Here is a 13,538-nt window from a genome sequence, read left to right on the forward strand (position 1 = left end):
TTTGATGGAGAAGAGCCAACGGACTTCTCACGCTTCTTTTTGGCTGCAGCCGCGTATGTGTCATCAGCTGTTTTTTCACGTTGTGATGACTTATTTTAGGATAGATCTAACGTATTTGTAGAAACCACGTCCAGGTTAGGTTGTGGATGACGACGTTTGGGGGTTTCCCTTGTACTCGCTGCAGTTTGCGTGCACGTGTAGCAGCTTTCTTTTTAGCACACGCTCCGTATGAAGCACAGTGTAGGCCATAGCAGTTTGCCCATTTAGGTCGCGCTCTCAAGGTACACTCTTTGTGCGAGTGGGGGCCAGCACACACTTTGCATCGCACGGGGCCGGTACAATGTGTCGATATGTGGCCATGCCTCTGGCATTTGTAGCATTGTGTCGCTGCTTCAAAGTACTCAGTTACAGGGTAACTACAGAACCCTAGCTAGACTCTTTTAAGCAGGGGTGCATATTTTGCGATTTCTAAAATAACAGAGCGCCGGAGTACCTCTCAGAAACTTGCCACCGTCCTCAGGAATGTAGGTTGTGAGCCTCCTTGCTGAGAGAACGCCTTGGTCACGTAGGTACCCCTGCGGATCTTCATTTAAGTAGGTTACAGGTACGTCTTGAATTTTTCCGTAGGTGGCTGTGTAAGAATACGGTACCCGGGCCTCTACAGCCACTCTAGCCAGGTTAGTTACTGTGACCAAATGGTTGGCAACAGGCAATGTCGATACTGTAACCATTAAGCTCCCGGCCTTGTTAAGACGATGGCTGAGAACTTTTTCTTTAGCCGACGCTACAACTGCCGAAGCCACGACGTTAGTGTGGCTTTCCATAGATTGCCTCCTACCTTTGTGGGCCTGAAGACAACCGGAACACCAGCAGCTCTTTTTCTTGTAGGACACAACCGTAAAGGATGCCTGGTCTATGTCCTCTGCATGGTCACCCAAAGGAGCATCACTGACTTGTTCTTCGCGTGGTCTCTTGTTCGCAGGGCCCTGATCTGTTGCCGCCACTGCAGGGGTCTCTTGAATAGCCTATGGTTCTGCGGCTATCAGTGAAGCATGGAGTGCAGCTGGTCGTGATGTTTTGTGTCGGCGTGGATAGGCGCAGAGTGCCTAGGAGGTCGCTTGGCGTGCTTCCGCCGGTGGCCAGGGACCCCCAGATCGTTGCACGTCGAGGAAACAAATCTCACAAACACTGAATACTCTAAAACGTCGAAAAAATGCCGAAAATTAGAGACCGGTCTCAGACAGCCGGTCAAATAATCATCTTACCTGTACTAACCTATGGGTCTCAAACGTGAAGATTAACGGAAAGGTTTCTGCTTAAGCTGAGCGCATCGCAGAAAGCTGTAGAACGGATAATAGTAGGTGTAGCGTTAAGAGATAGGAAGCTTGCAGAGAGGATCAGAGAAATAATTCGACTTAGTAGCATTCAACTGGAAATCAAGTAGGAATGCGGATGGCCAGTGCAAGTATTTCGAAGATGGGATGACTATTGGTCGCGAAGGGTAACGAATTGTATTCCAAGAAGGAAAGCGTTGCAGCTAGGGGGAGGCAGAGAGTTAGATGGGATGATGAGGTTAAGAGGTTTGCAGGGATCAAGTGGATTTAGCTAGTATAAGACCAAAATAGTTGGAGTAAAATGGGAGAGACCTTCGCCCTATAGAGAGTATTAGCTGTCTCTTGATGATGATGATGATGGTGGTGTTGATGATGATGATGATCGTGACGACCTGCTGGACCATACATTGTAGGCAGCCAAGGTGATCCGCTGCCAAGTATGTTTCCTGAAATAAATCTTGTAAAAATAAAGCAGCAAAGTGGGAGAGGAATCTTAAAATTGAATCCATCTGAACATAACGATCTCGAGTGAGACCCGCTTCTCCTAGGACTAGAAGGGGCATTCGCACGGCTTGGTTAAATGTATATATTGGGCGGTCTTGAACAATGTGGTAAGGAACGACTATTTGCTGACAAGTGTGATATATTACCTGCACGAATTAAGGGAACAGTAATTAGGCGAGGGTCCTTAATGTAAGCTTACAGACGGTCATCATTAAGGTTGTACCGCCGTGCCCATGAAGCATAGCTTGAACTTACCCCCCCCCCTCCAGCTTTTAGCATGCACCCCTCTGCGTAGGAATTACGTGGGGGCCAGGAGTTTTCGTAAATCTGCTATTTTGAGCAGGAATAAGATTCCTGCCTGCCCGTTTCGCGATCGTGTCAAACTGCATGCGGAGGCTTCCCGATGAAGCACTTCTGGCGTAGAGGCCGGCCCACTGTGCCGGTATGCTTTATCATGTCACAAACTGAGCCGCATTTGACACTAGGACTGTTTTGTCATGCAGTTGGGGGCCGCAAGCAGTTCGGAAATATCAATGCACGCGTTGGCACGGATCTTTTCGCTCAAAGTACTACTATCAAGAAAACATTTTGAGGGACATTGAGCTATTCATACTTTGTTATCATCAGTACTAATTGCGAATCCTAGTTTCTTCAAAGCATAAACCATACATGGCACTGGAAATAATTGAAGTGTAGTTTATACCAACATCAAAAGCTCCTCTCTGTGTCCTCCTAACCTGCATGGCTGGAGTGTAGCTAGAGACGGTACTGAACAAAAGGGAAGGCGTTAGGAAATATTGGCCGCCAACAAAAGGCCGAACTCCGCTCTTCGCTCAGTTCTGGCCATGCAACAAGCTTTGGGGCATTTTCGAAACCAGAAAAAGTAAAGCGGCTGATGTCTTCTATTTTACGTTCAGTGTGGTACTCGAAATAAGAATAAATTGATGTAATGTCACAGAGGGCCTTTACTGAACTTTGTGCGTATAATATTTATGAGCTGCTACATGATATCACATTTCCTTTCAGCCCTAGCAGCGCAGCTCGATTTTTACTCTTGGGCACTAAATCTCTCAACGAAGAATTGTTTTCACCCCTCCTGTCTACTGGATTATCAGGGCTGCTGGCATGGCAGCTCGAACCTGCCTTAAAAACAAATAATGTGGCGTAGATTTAAAAGATATTAATTGCTACTCCCTTCAGATCAAGAGGTCGCCGCCATGATAACCTTAAGTGTGTATGCAGTTATTTTCTTGTAGACATCAAATAATACGTGAGCTGACAACGTGTAGTATAGTAGCCTACGCGCATTTACACGACGGTGCTGTCAGATGTCCTGCTGTATAGTTATATAAAGAGAAATAGAAGCGGTTTGCAGGCATAAGGATGAAAAGTTGGACAATTTCGTAGCACTTCATTGCGAGCAGAACAGTACAACACGAGACCAAAGTAAAAAAAATAAGGCAAAAAAAGAACGAGCGTATCAGGTAGAGAAAACTGAAGCATTGATTAAGCAAATTCTTCCTTTCAATTTGCGCTTCCAAGACTAAAGTCAGGGCAAACAAGAGTGCACCAACGTCCCATTTGTTTTTTTTCGTGAGTTTGTTTTGTTGCCTTCTCAAGGCTGGTGGAAACGAAGGGTACATGAAAGGAATTACCAAACAAAGAGAGCTGCCCCACCGAGGTACTGGAAGGGGAAGACGCCAGATGTGAGGCATGATGTAATGCACTAGATGAATTATATAAACATAATCTACAGCAGTGTCGGGCGCCAACTTCAAAAGAAGAAACTATTTTCGAACAGTCGGCATTGCGGCAAGAAACAATGTAAAACACGCAATAGTGCAGTAAGCATTCAAGATAAGCTGAGTCGTGCATCTTATGACATCGAAAGTTCTGTAACACAGTGCCTCCGCACAGGAATGTTCATCTCGTGACAAAAAAAATAAACATTCCCTGAAATTAGGTGAAATAGCAGATATGGGCTTACACCTTCAGCTTCCCTCCATATAAATTTGAAAGAAAAAGAACATTACCGAAACCGGTTTTCTTGTCCGCCGTACTCCTGTTCTCCTGCCTATTGCCATCATAAAGTACGACGTCGGTAGGAGAATAGTATCATCCACACATTTGCCCTACAAAGACGCACGAAAACAAAACTTCAGGTTACGCGACCATTTTAAAATATTTTGAGGTATGGGATTTAAATATGTTTTCTTTTTTCTTGATTACCAAAGCAAGAGTACGACACAGTTTTCTTAAGGCAAAACAACTTAGATCTTGTGCTCAGAACTCGTAAAATTAAATTCTTGTTAATATATATTAAGAGTATATTACACAACAATCAACGCGCTTTAAGTCTTCTCGCTGCGTCTTTCCAACGCATTGTTGTAAAATGAAACAGAGGTCCAGCTCCACCCGAGCAGCATCGCTTCAGTCCGGGCGTTAACGTAGCGAGAGGCGGTAGCGTGACCTCTACGTGCACGTTGGAGGGTTGAACTCTCCGAAGACGTTGAGCTCGTACATGCAAGCGAGCACGATGAATATGACGTACATGAAGACGCAGGCGAAGCCCACTTTGTAGTTAAGTGTCCATCGCGTTAGCGCGAAGATAATGAACAGCAGCACAACGGTGGACAACAGCGTTACGCTGGTGTACGTCATGGCGGCGCTGTTGATGAAGACCTCGTGGGAACTCGAGGCGAAAAGAGCCTTGAAAAACCAGGGCACTCCCAGGCAGAAGAGCACGTCGAAGATGTTGCTTCCCAGAAGGTTGCAAATGGCCATGTTTCCAAGTCCTGCAGGCAGAGCCAGGGAGAACATTGGTGTGAAAAAACGTATGCCACCAAAGACATGCATTGATCTGTGGTTAGAGAGCTGTTGTTTAGTATATTCGTTTTTTTTTTAGTTATCTAGCTTAATTTTAATGAGGCATCGGTTCTCGTTCAGGGTCCATGAGAAATTCAAACACCGTCCAATAGCACAACGAAAGCTAAGAATCCAGTAAAAGGGCCAATAAATAATGTAACGAGCGTTTTATGCATGGAAAATTTAGATCTTTTTAGATGTATTTAAAGTGAAATCACCGCTCTCATGAAGCAGGTACGCTTCCAATTCATATACGTAGATTGCGCAGCATGGCCGCGGCCCCGCCTCCTTGTGTTACTCATGTATACGTTTCGCTCAGAAGTAAGATTTCCGTTGTTATTAAGCGCTAGTATCCGTGTTTCCTTTTCGTGATTCGTCCTTGTTGCTCACGCTATATCTTTCAAATCAACTTTCTGTGCTCAGAGCTTTAAGCAGAATTTCGACATACTGTTGCACCCGACTGCGGTTTCAACAGGACGTCTGGCCAAGTGTGTTTTCCACGAAGCCAGAGTGAATTAACAACCTCGAATTACGAGAGTTCTTCTCAGTTGTGTTTTAGGAATTTATGACTCTCTGCGCCTAATCCACCAGAAGAGAGACAGAGCGGTGAGCGTGGACTCCACAAGAACTGCCTTTATGCCGCGCACTTTAACTCCTCGATCAGTTTCATTCAGTTTGCGCCACTAATAAAACTTGACTCCGTGACCATTTCCCAGCGACGCAGGGGAAGAGGACGGCGTCGCGGCCTGTTCCCAAGGGCTCGGATACCATCTGCAATATTAGTTTAATACAGCTGCGCGTGCGGCTGGCTCTAACAAACCCGCGCTAAGTATACCGTTTGAACCTGGGCGGTCCAATTTGACCTGGATGGTCGTGCTGACTCTTCTGCCAATAAGTCACGTGACGTTGGAGCATAGAGGCAATAATTTCTTTATATACAAGTTCGTGGTTGCACGAGGCGAAACAAATATGTATGAGCTGTCTTGTAAAAACCCAAAATACACAACCTTCTTTGTAAACAGCTCTCCCTCTTCTCGCAAATGGGCATCTCGCTTCCTCGTGCACTACAACGCGCCAGAGAAGCCGATGTCGTCGCTGCCTAATTCCTAACAACGCCTAATGAATACTGAAGCATTACATTTATTTGCTAATATCAAGTAACAGCCATAGCGCACACGGCGAGAGAATTGTTAAAACCTACAATATTATAACACGTAGCAGACCCACCCTCGCGCATGTTTGGTAGAAGATTTATAAGCCAGGGATATTCGCATTCAAAGAAGCCTCCACTCCTTTCAAAAGTTATGGCGATTTCCACTGGTCGATCGGAGCTGGGCACCCGAGCCGACCTAAAGCGCTACAGAGCGAATCAGCCTTGATCGACCAGCGGAACGTGTAGAGCGCGCGGCGGAAGTAACGCTGAGCCGGTTTCGAAAGTTGTAGCCGCATCCCAGCGCCAAAATGTTTGCGGTTGATAAATAGGCAGGAGTGCGGCCCTCAACAACTTGCTTTCTCATTTTTTAACACTGCAGACGTTTTCGATAGATGTACTTCGACATATTGCCGCAAAAAAACGGTGATGCCCAGTGTGCTCTGCCGATGTCGCTGAAACGGTCAAAAACAGCCAAAAGAATCCAGCAGCATCCGGAAGTGACCGCGTCAGCGACTAGAACTTCCGGCGAGATCCGACTTCGGTCGGCGGATCGAGCTGGAGCGTCTCGAGCTGCCCTAAACGACCAGCGGAATACGCGCAACCTATCTTGGTCGACCAGTGGAATTCGAAATCGTCGTCCCGGAGCAAGAAAACGTGCTTCGTAGCGACCAGTGGAAATCGCCATTACTCTTTTGAAAGGGCGGAGCGGTTAGGGGTGGGCACGATCTTTCTGCAATATCCGAGACCTTCCCCTGATAACCCCAACACGACGTGATAATACGAGTATCAAGAACGGTACTATAGAGGGCGACACCACCCCAATCCCTCAAAGTAACATACTACCTACCAGAGTTTCAGACTTCTCAAGTGCCACAAGCTTGCTAGTTTGTATTGTTTCTCTTTGGGTAATGTCGTCCTTTTTTTTTTTTTCTTTTTTCTTCTAAGTATATAATACACCTAAGCTGCCATTACTCTTCAATTTTTCAAGCGAAATATTATACGTCGCAATACTTCTACAGTAAAGCAAAGCTACCTAGCGCCATGGCTTAAGGCTTAGGGCGGTTGTCTGCTGAGTCTAATTACGCGAGATCGAATTCGGGCCGCGCCGGCCGCAGTTTGATAGAGGAGAAAGCAAAACTCCCCTGTGCGCCGAACGGTATCAGTGAACTCCAAGGACACTGAAGTCAATTCGAAGCACGTTACTACGGCGTCTCTCATAGCCATATAGCAGCTTTCGAGAGGTTAGCCATTCGTACTCTCAACTATGTCCTAAAAGCTTCCTACAACAACAAAGCAAAGCCTTCTGTGGTCCGCACCTGGGCCACATGGCTGGTGGACTCTAACTAAGAAGTGCAGCGAACCGTGGTCCTTCTTGCCATCGACCTGCTAGGTATCTACACTAAGATTTCCAGCAGAAGTGTCTTCTTGCCTCTGGCGGCCGCAAGGAGGATAAAACATGTAGAGAGAATGCACATGCCATGTACCAAAAATGTAAATTGTTTGGTATAATACCCTGAGGACTAGACGGGGCCTATAACAGACGCCGTACTTCAGGTGCCAGGATTGATGTAAAATATTTAATGTGCACTGCCGACACACAGCACACGGGTGTCATTGTATTTGACCTAGTTTTAAATATGGCGGCTGCGGCTAGGATATAGCCTTTTTTTTTTTACCGAAACGAACGCCAAACGCTTAAGCGCTGATTCAGTACGGCCGGTTGATGACCCTAGGCAATGTTCTTTTATTGACGAAAAATTATGCATTGATTAACGGTTTTCATAGCTATATGTAGAGTAACGTCAACGGCGTAATGTGTTTTTCTGCTCGTCCAAATATAGCTCTTCATTTCCTGCAAAGTGATGATTCTTTCTTTCGTTTGCATTATGTTGCTTAAGCCCCTAAGTGACTAAGATATCAGAACCACCTCGTTAAGGTCTCCAAAATTTTTACCTTCTGGAATTCTTTGAAATCGCACAGTACACGGCCACCTTGCTTTAAAGCACCAACGAAAAGCGCATTTCACTTCTGGATTTAAAGCCGCATCCTTGGGTTCAGCAGACGAGGGTGCTAACCACTGAGTCAGCATTGCAGAATGATAACTTTGGAAGTCGGAGAGCTCATGTATCGTCATTTCGCTTTTTTATCAGCAATTCTTAATTTTCCGAAGACTATTTTTGCCAGGACCTATTCATGTATATCTGACTCACCGTTCCGCGCCACAATGACGCTGGAGAAGACCTCTGGGATGCTTGTGCCGGCAGCGAGCAGAGTGATGCCGGCCACTGAGTCCGGGATGCCGAGGGTGAAGCCTATGATCGTGACCATCCATACGGTCACGTACGAGACGGCTCCGATCCACACGACGGAGAGCGCGAAAGTCAGCGGAAACCACTTGCGCAACGAGGGCCGCCGACAATCCGGCACGGTGAAATGAAGCAGGAACTGTGCCGGCCAGAACAGCACCCAGAGGATCTGGCTGATCGAGCCTTCGGACGGCATAGACCACAGGCTCCGCTGCTCCTCCTCCTCGACCAACTTGCACACTGAGCCCACGGCCCAAAGGAAGGAAATTACGATCTATGCACCACATGACCTGCGGCCTGCTGCTGCCTTCCCTTAGTGAGCTCACACCACACACACGCCGCAATGATGAGAAGTTAACAAGAGCAGTTTCTAGCTTCTTAGCCTAAGCAAGCGGGAAGAGAATGTCCAAGGAGCACTCCATTGTATTTAGATATGTTCCAGAAATTCCCAGGGACAAGTATAAAACGCGAAGAAAAACGTTGACTTTGACCCGCTATGCATTGGCGGTTGGCTATCCAGCGCTGGAGTGAAGAGGCTAGAAAGACAGCGATGAGAAGAGGAAATTATAAATATAAAGATAACGTCATATGAAGTGCTAGCAAATATAATGCATCAGACTGTACACGCCAAGCAAATCCCGTGAAGGATTTTCTTGCTACTCTTACCAGACGTTGTACCTCTGCTTGTCCAACCATTTTTCTCATCTCTTTTGATGAAAATTATTTTGTCGTAAGCAATGTGAGCTTAGAGTGGCTCAAAACATTCGGCTAAACTAAGCTACTGCATTGTTAAGGGATCATCATGAGCCGGCTGGTTCTGCAGATCACATAGTGCAGGACAGCGGCTTCTTCCGTGCCGGACTCGAGCTGAGTAGGTATTGTAGCGCCCATACGTTACCATAAAGACGCCAGGAGCGCTAAACACGGTGAACTAATGTATGCATATTGAATATACAATCCGCCTTTTTCACAAGGCCGCTTTACGCATGCGAGTCTCTTCTCTTGTTGAAAACAAACAATCAGCCCCAACTGCGCATGCGCAGTTTTAGGCCTCCTCAATCAGTGCAGTCGGACCTGATCTCGGGGGCCTCGCACAGCTCATGTTCGTGGTAGGCATGTGCTAAAGATGGAGGTAGCTGTCAAGAACACGCATCGTCATTTCGCATGCGGCTGCGTCTCCCAATGACGTTTTCAACCCGTAGCAGATGAATTTTCAACCACTACCACAGGGCGCCACATTTTCTGAAAAAGGTGGATTTCGAATCTTGCTCCGGCTCTTATAAGCAGCTTGCTTTACTCCAGATGGACCTAGCGAAGGCATTTGATCTGTTTGGCACTCGTTTGTTTTCTCTTCTCGAGCGTGCCTTAATTTTCACTCGAGACCAGCTGTGCAGCTATGTATCAAACTAAAGTTTAGTGTAATTATCTTCTAGTTCCGCATTAACAAACACGCTAAGAGTCAATTGCTCTTCTGTTAGTCCCTTCATCCACCACGTCTCTTCTTCTTAACATTCATAATAAACAATAGCTGCCGAGTAATGACATCATTCATTTATACTACCCGCATTCAAACCTGCGTGTAGGATGCTTTTAAGATGGACGCTCACCGCTTTCGGATATGAGGACGCTGTCTCGACGCAATCTCTCTTCTCCTGCAGACATGACCGAACCCCTCCTTGAACCGTCTCCACCAGCGCTGTGGCCCTGTTGCGCCGCTTCCTCGTCTTCTTTTCCGGCGAGCAGTGGAGTGGCCTCCTCAATAACCGACCTGCGGACGCCCTTGGGCGGAGGTGGACCGACGGTACCCGGGAACCACCTCTTCCTGAGAATCTCCACCTGTAGATGTGGAAAGAGTGACGTATGTTTCACGGTAAAGTAGGCAGCCCAAGTTTTGCGTGGCCAGTGCGTACGCAAGACATATTTGTTCAGTACTTCAGTGTTCAGTGTATTTCCCAGTACACAGGATAGAATGCAAACCATCTCCTCAAGATCATGTGACTACTATCCATACATGCTGGATGGCTTTCGCACTTCTACTTTCAAAGCTGTGGAGTTTGTGGCGTCAATAATGCGGCTCCAATTTTCTCAGAAAGGGCATTCAGAAGCGAGCTAAGTAGCGGTGGCAAAGGCTAGTGGCAGTATCGGCCCTATCTTGAAAGAATGCACATTTATTTTCTTAAGCACTGCCGAAAGCAAGTGAAGGATGAAGATTGTATTAAAGAGTTCTCCATCCTAGCAAAACCAGGTTCTATGTACACGAACGTCTTGCAACCGTCTTGAAAACGTCTTGCAACCAGTAAAGGAATGAAGCATACTTGAACGGCTTCTGTACGCGATCATGCTAGAGGAAAATATGGTCAGTAACATTGATTTACAGTTAGTGTCTGGGCATGGGGAGGCTTAGAATTTTTTTGGCAAAGTTTGGAACGATTGTTCACATTGTCTTTTTATCGACGCTAGCCTCATGCACTGAGTAAAATGTTGCCAGCAATCTTAGCGTTGCACGCCACTGAACAAACTTTACTGGATTCAGATTCAAGAATCCAGGTATATACTCCTCGCAATAACATTCTTAAATGCATATGCTAGATTGTAGTTGGTTGCGTGCTAACCGCGTGAAGAACTGGCCACAGTTTCTTCGCCAAAAAATAACATGAATAAAACTTTCCACCCCTAAACCGAGCCCTTCCAAGCCATTCGCAGGCAGACATTCTCTAAAGCCTTTATTCGAAACAGCGGATTCCCCAAAATGTCTTTGCTTTACAGGAGCATAGCAGATCTCCATAACGTTTCCGTGGTTCGTTCCGTGTGTGATACATCACAATTTCTTCACAGAGAACCTTACATCATTACGGCTTTTTCATTTTCGTTCATATTATCCTCCGCACGCGTGTTGCAGCTGAACTGAATGTAAGAAATGGTAAAATCGTGTTCTCCTGAGTCTTTTTCTGAGTAGCAATTCATATATTCTTGTCTTTCTACGATTTTTCTAGAATGGTATTTTTGGAGAGAATCCATAAGAAATATAAACAGTATAGACTGCGGTTTAGAGACAAATATCCTGGGCTCACTTTTCTTTTTTTTTTTTTAGAATTGTGCGTAAGACAGTAGTGGACATCAGGTACGACGTAAAAATTACCAACAAAAAAATAAGTATTTTACGGTTAAATTTTTCACGCGTGGCTTTGGTTTTGTTTCAGCAGTTACTCGTATATAATGTCTGTGATGTTACAGATTAGATTCGTGCAGTAATCCATGTAACCACTATTTATGCATTTTTTTTGCGTTTTACGCACGATGGTAGGCTTCCTTGAAGGTTACTGCTGCTTAAAATGAAAAAAAAAAAAAAAGAGCGATCATGCTGTATTTTTGTGCGCCTCACGTGACATCGACGCAAATGCGACGCCACAGCCACCGTTGGGCCTTTGGAACCAAATACGAAACGGGACGTGGGAAATTGTTATTTATCGCTTTTTCGCTCAAACCACGTGGATTTTACAAGTATATTTTTTATGGTGCAGTGCACCATTTCAAAAAGAAGAAACAATGTAAAAATTCCTTACTTGTTTAATGATGCCTCCTAAATGTAAACGACAGCAGAACTGAGCGCGGGAATATCCAAGGGTCGGTAACTAGGACATTAGTAGCAGCTTATGTTGCTTTAATTTAATATTGCGGGAAGAATACGGAACGAAGAGGTGCATGCAAAGCAACCGGCGGGCACATAACTATAGCTCCTTGTCCCGCTTTTTCCGCTAACATATTGCACACAATGAGGCAACTTAAAGTCCGCAAAAATTACACCTTTGTCGTGTCAGTATTTAAAACTAATGCCATCTCAACACATTATAAATATGTGACAAGATAATGAATTCATACATAAATATGTGACATAAGATTATGAATTCGTACCACAATGATTACCAGTTGTTGCCAAACGGTTTTCAGCGTTTGTGCATTCTACATCACAGCGTTAGGACATGATGTTATCCGATGAAAACATGCAGGGGTAACAAGTTCGCAAGTTCGGCATTCCAGCTGGGTCATTACATATGACTTACAATTTTCGGACAATCACTGCATGATCAACGTAGAAAATAACAAATATTGGTGAAAACACACAAAGGCAACCACGTGATGCCTCAAAGTGCGTTCATGTAATGAATATTGCTAACGACTTTGTAACCATGCTTTCCTCACTCCCGCAGATTTGTTTGTCATCTCTTGCGGCAAGCTAACTGCAACGCTTTTTCATGAGATTCCCTTCACTTTTTAGCACCATAACCTACAACATGCTTCCTACGTGATTCTTCATATCTGTATACTTTGACTGCATTATGAAAACATACAAGGCGCGAACTTATGCATCTGGCATTTGCCGCAGTGTGCTCCAAATTCGCACCTTGTAAAATATGGGATCCCAGGGAGGATCACCTAGCCCAGTATTGTGTCGACATTTATTTGCCTTACCGCAACTCTATTTCTGAAGCGCGCCATTGTGTCTTCTGCCGATTAGCTTGCAGTTGGGAAAGTTTAAGGTTGCAACGCTCGTTTATGCGGTGACGTGGACACATGATTAGCTGTAAATAAGACTAACCCTGACTGATCTTGTTATGCAGCATGTTATCAGATATTCCGACATAAAAGCTAAAAGCATGGAAGCGAATGCAACCCTTGCAACGATTGTTCTCATCCAACTACATGGAACCAGGAATGGCGCCGGAAAAAAAATGCACTACAGTTAATGTTAGCTGTGAAAAGCGTTTTCGGTCGTGAACGTCTAAGCATTGGCACTGGACAATTTCCTGTCAGCGGATTCCTGCAATACTAGTGGAAAATCAGAAAGAATTGTTATTCTTCATACAGCAAAATGGGTGATTTTCCACTCTTTCGGCACGCCTAAATACGCTCTGTTTGTATTAGATTGGGTAAAAACGAGGCTTACCATACGGCATACACGCATCGCAAAGCTCGACTGATGGCTTTAGTGCTGTGACATTTACTCTGACCTTACATCATGTCTTTAACCGATATGACGTGCCAAAAATACGACCAACTCGCAATTCACTTGGGAACTCGGTGGTCCTGCCAGACCATAATTTATATTTCTTCATTCGGGTAATGCACCGTAATTAGTGACTTTTCTACGATCAAAAACGGCGTTATTCTCGTTAGACATGGAGAAACGTATGCTTTTTTCGACTTCGAAACCGTATTATAGTTATGAATTCCTGCGGTCTCACGATATTAAAACTTATTGACCTCTGCACATTTGCTTATAAAGTTTCTTATGCATCGTAAACACGAACCAATAACGACCCCACGGCTCTTTTGACCTTCTGTTTAAATAAAAACGCCACAGATTGTTGTTTCGAC

The 13,538-nt window shown here is 45.2% G+C and overlaps 1 protein-coding gene across 1 annotated transcript in view; it reads right to left on the minus strand.

Moving 5' to 3' along the window:
• Positions 1-2,785: 2,785 nt before the first annotated feature.
• LOC146199442 (sodium/potassium/calcium exchanger 5-like) overlaps positions 2,786-13,538 on the minus strand; it is a 38,207-nt gene continuing 27,454 nt past the window's right edge. The window contains exons 7-9 of the mRNA XM_084594928.1: positions 9,770-9,998; positions 8,067-8,402; positions 2,786-4,633 (exon numbers count right to left, since the gene is read on the minus strand). Of these exons, the coding sequence (XP_084451054.1) occupies positions 4,311-4,633; positions 8,067-8,402; positions 9,770-9,998 (888 nt within the window). The 3' untranslated portion in view covers positions 2,786-4,310. The remainder of the gene's footprint in view (positions 4,634-8,066; positions 8,403-9,769; positions 9,999-13,538) is intronic.

Source organism: Amblyomma maculatum, chromosome 2 (assembly GCF_055883805.1).
Source record: "Amblyomma maculatum isolate TAMU_Amacu chromosome 2, ASM5588380v1, whole genome shotgun sequence".
In the NCBI taxonomy this organism is placed as follows: domain Eukaryota; kingdom Metazoa; phylum Arthropoda; class Arachnida; order Ixodida; family Ixodidae; genus Amblyomma; species Amblyomma maculatum.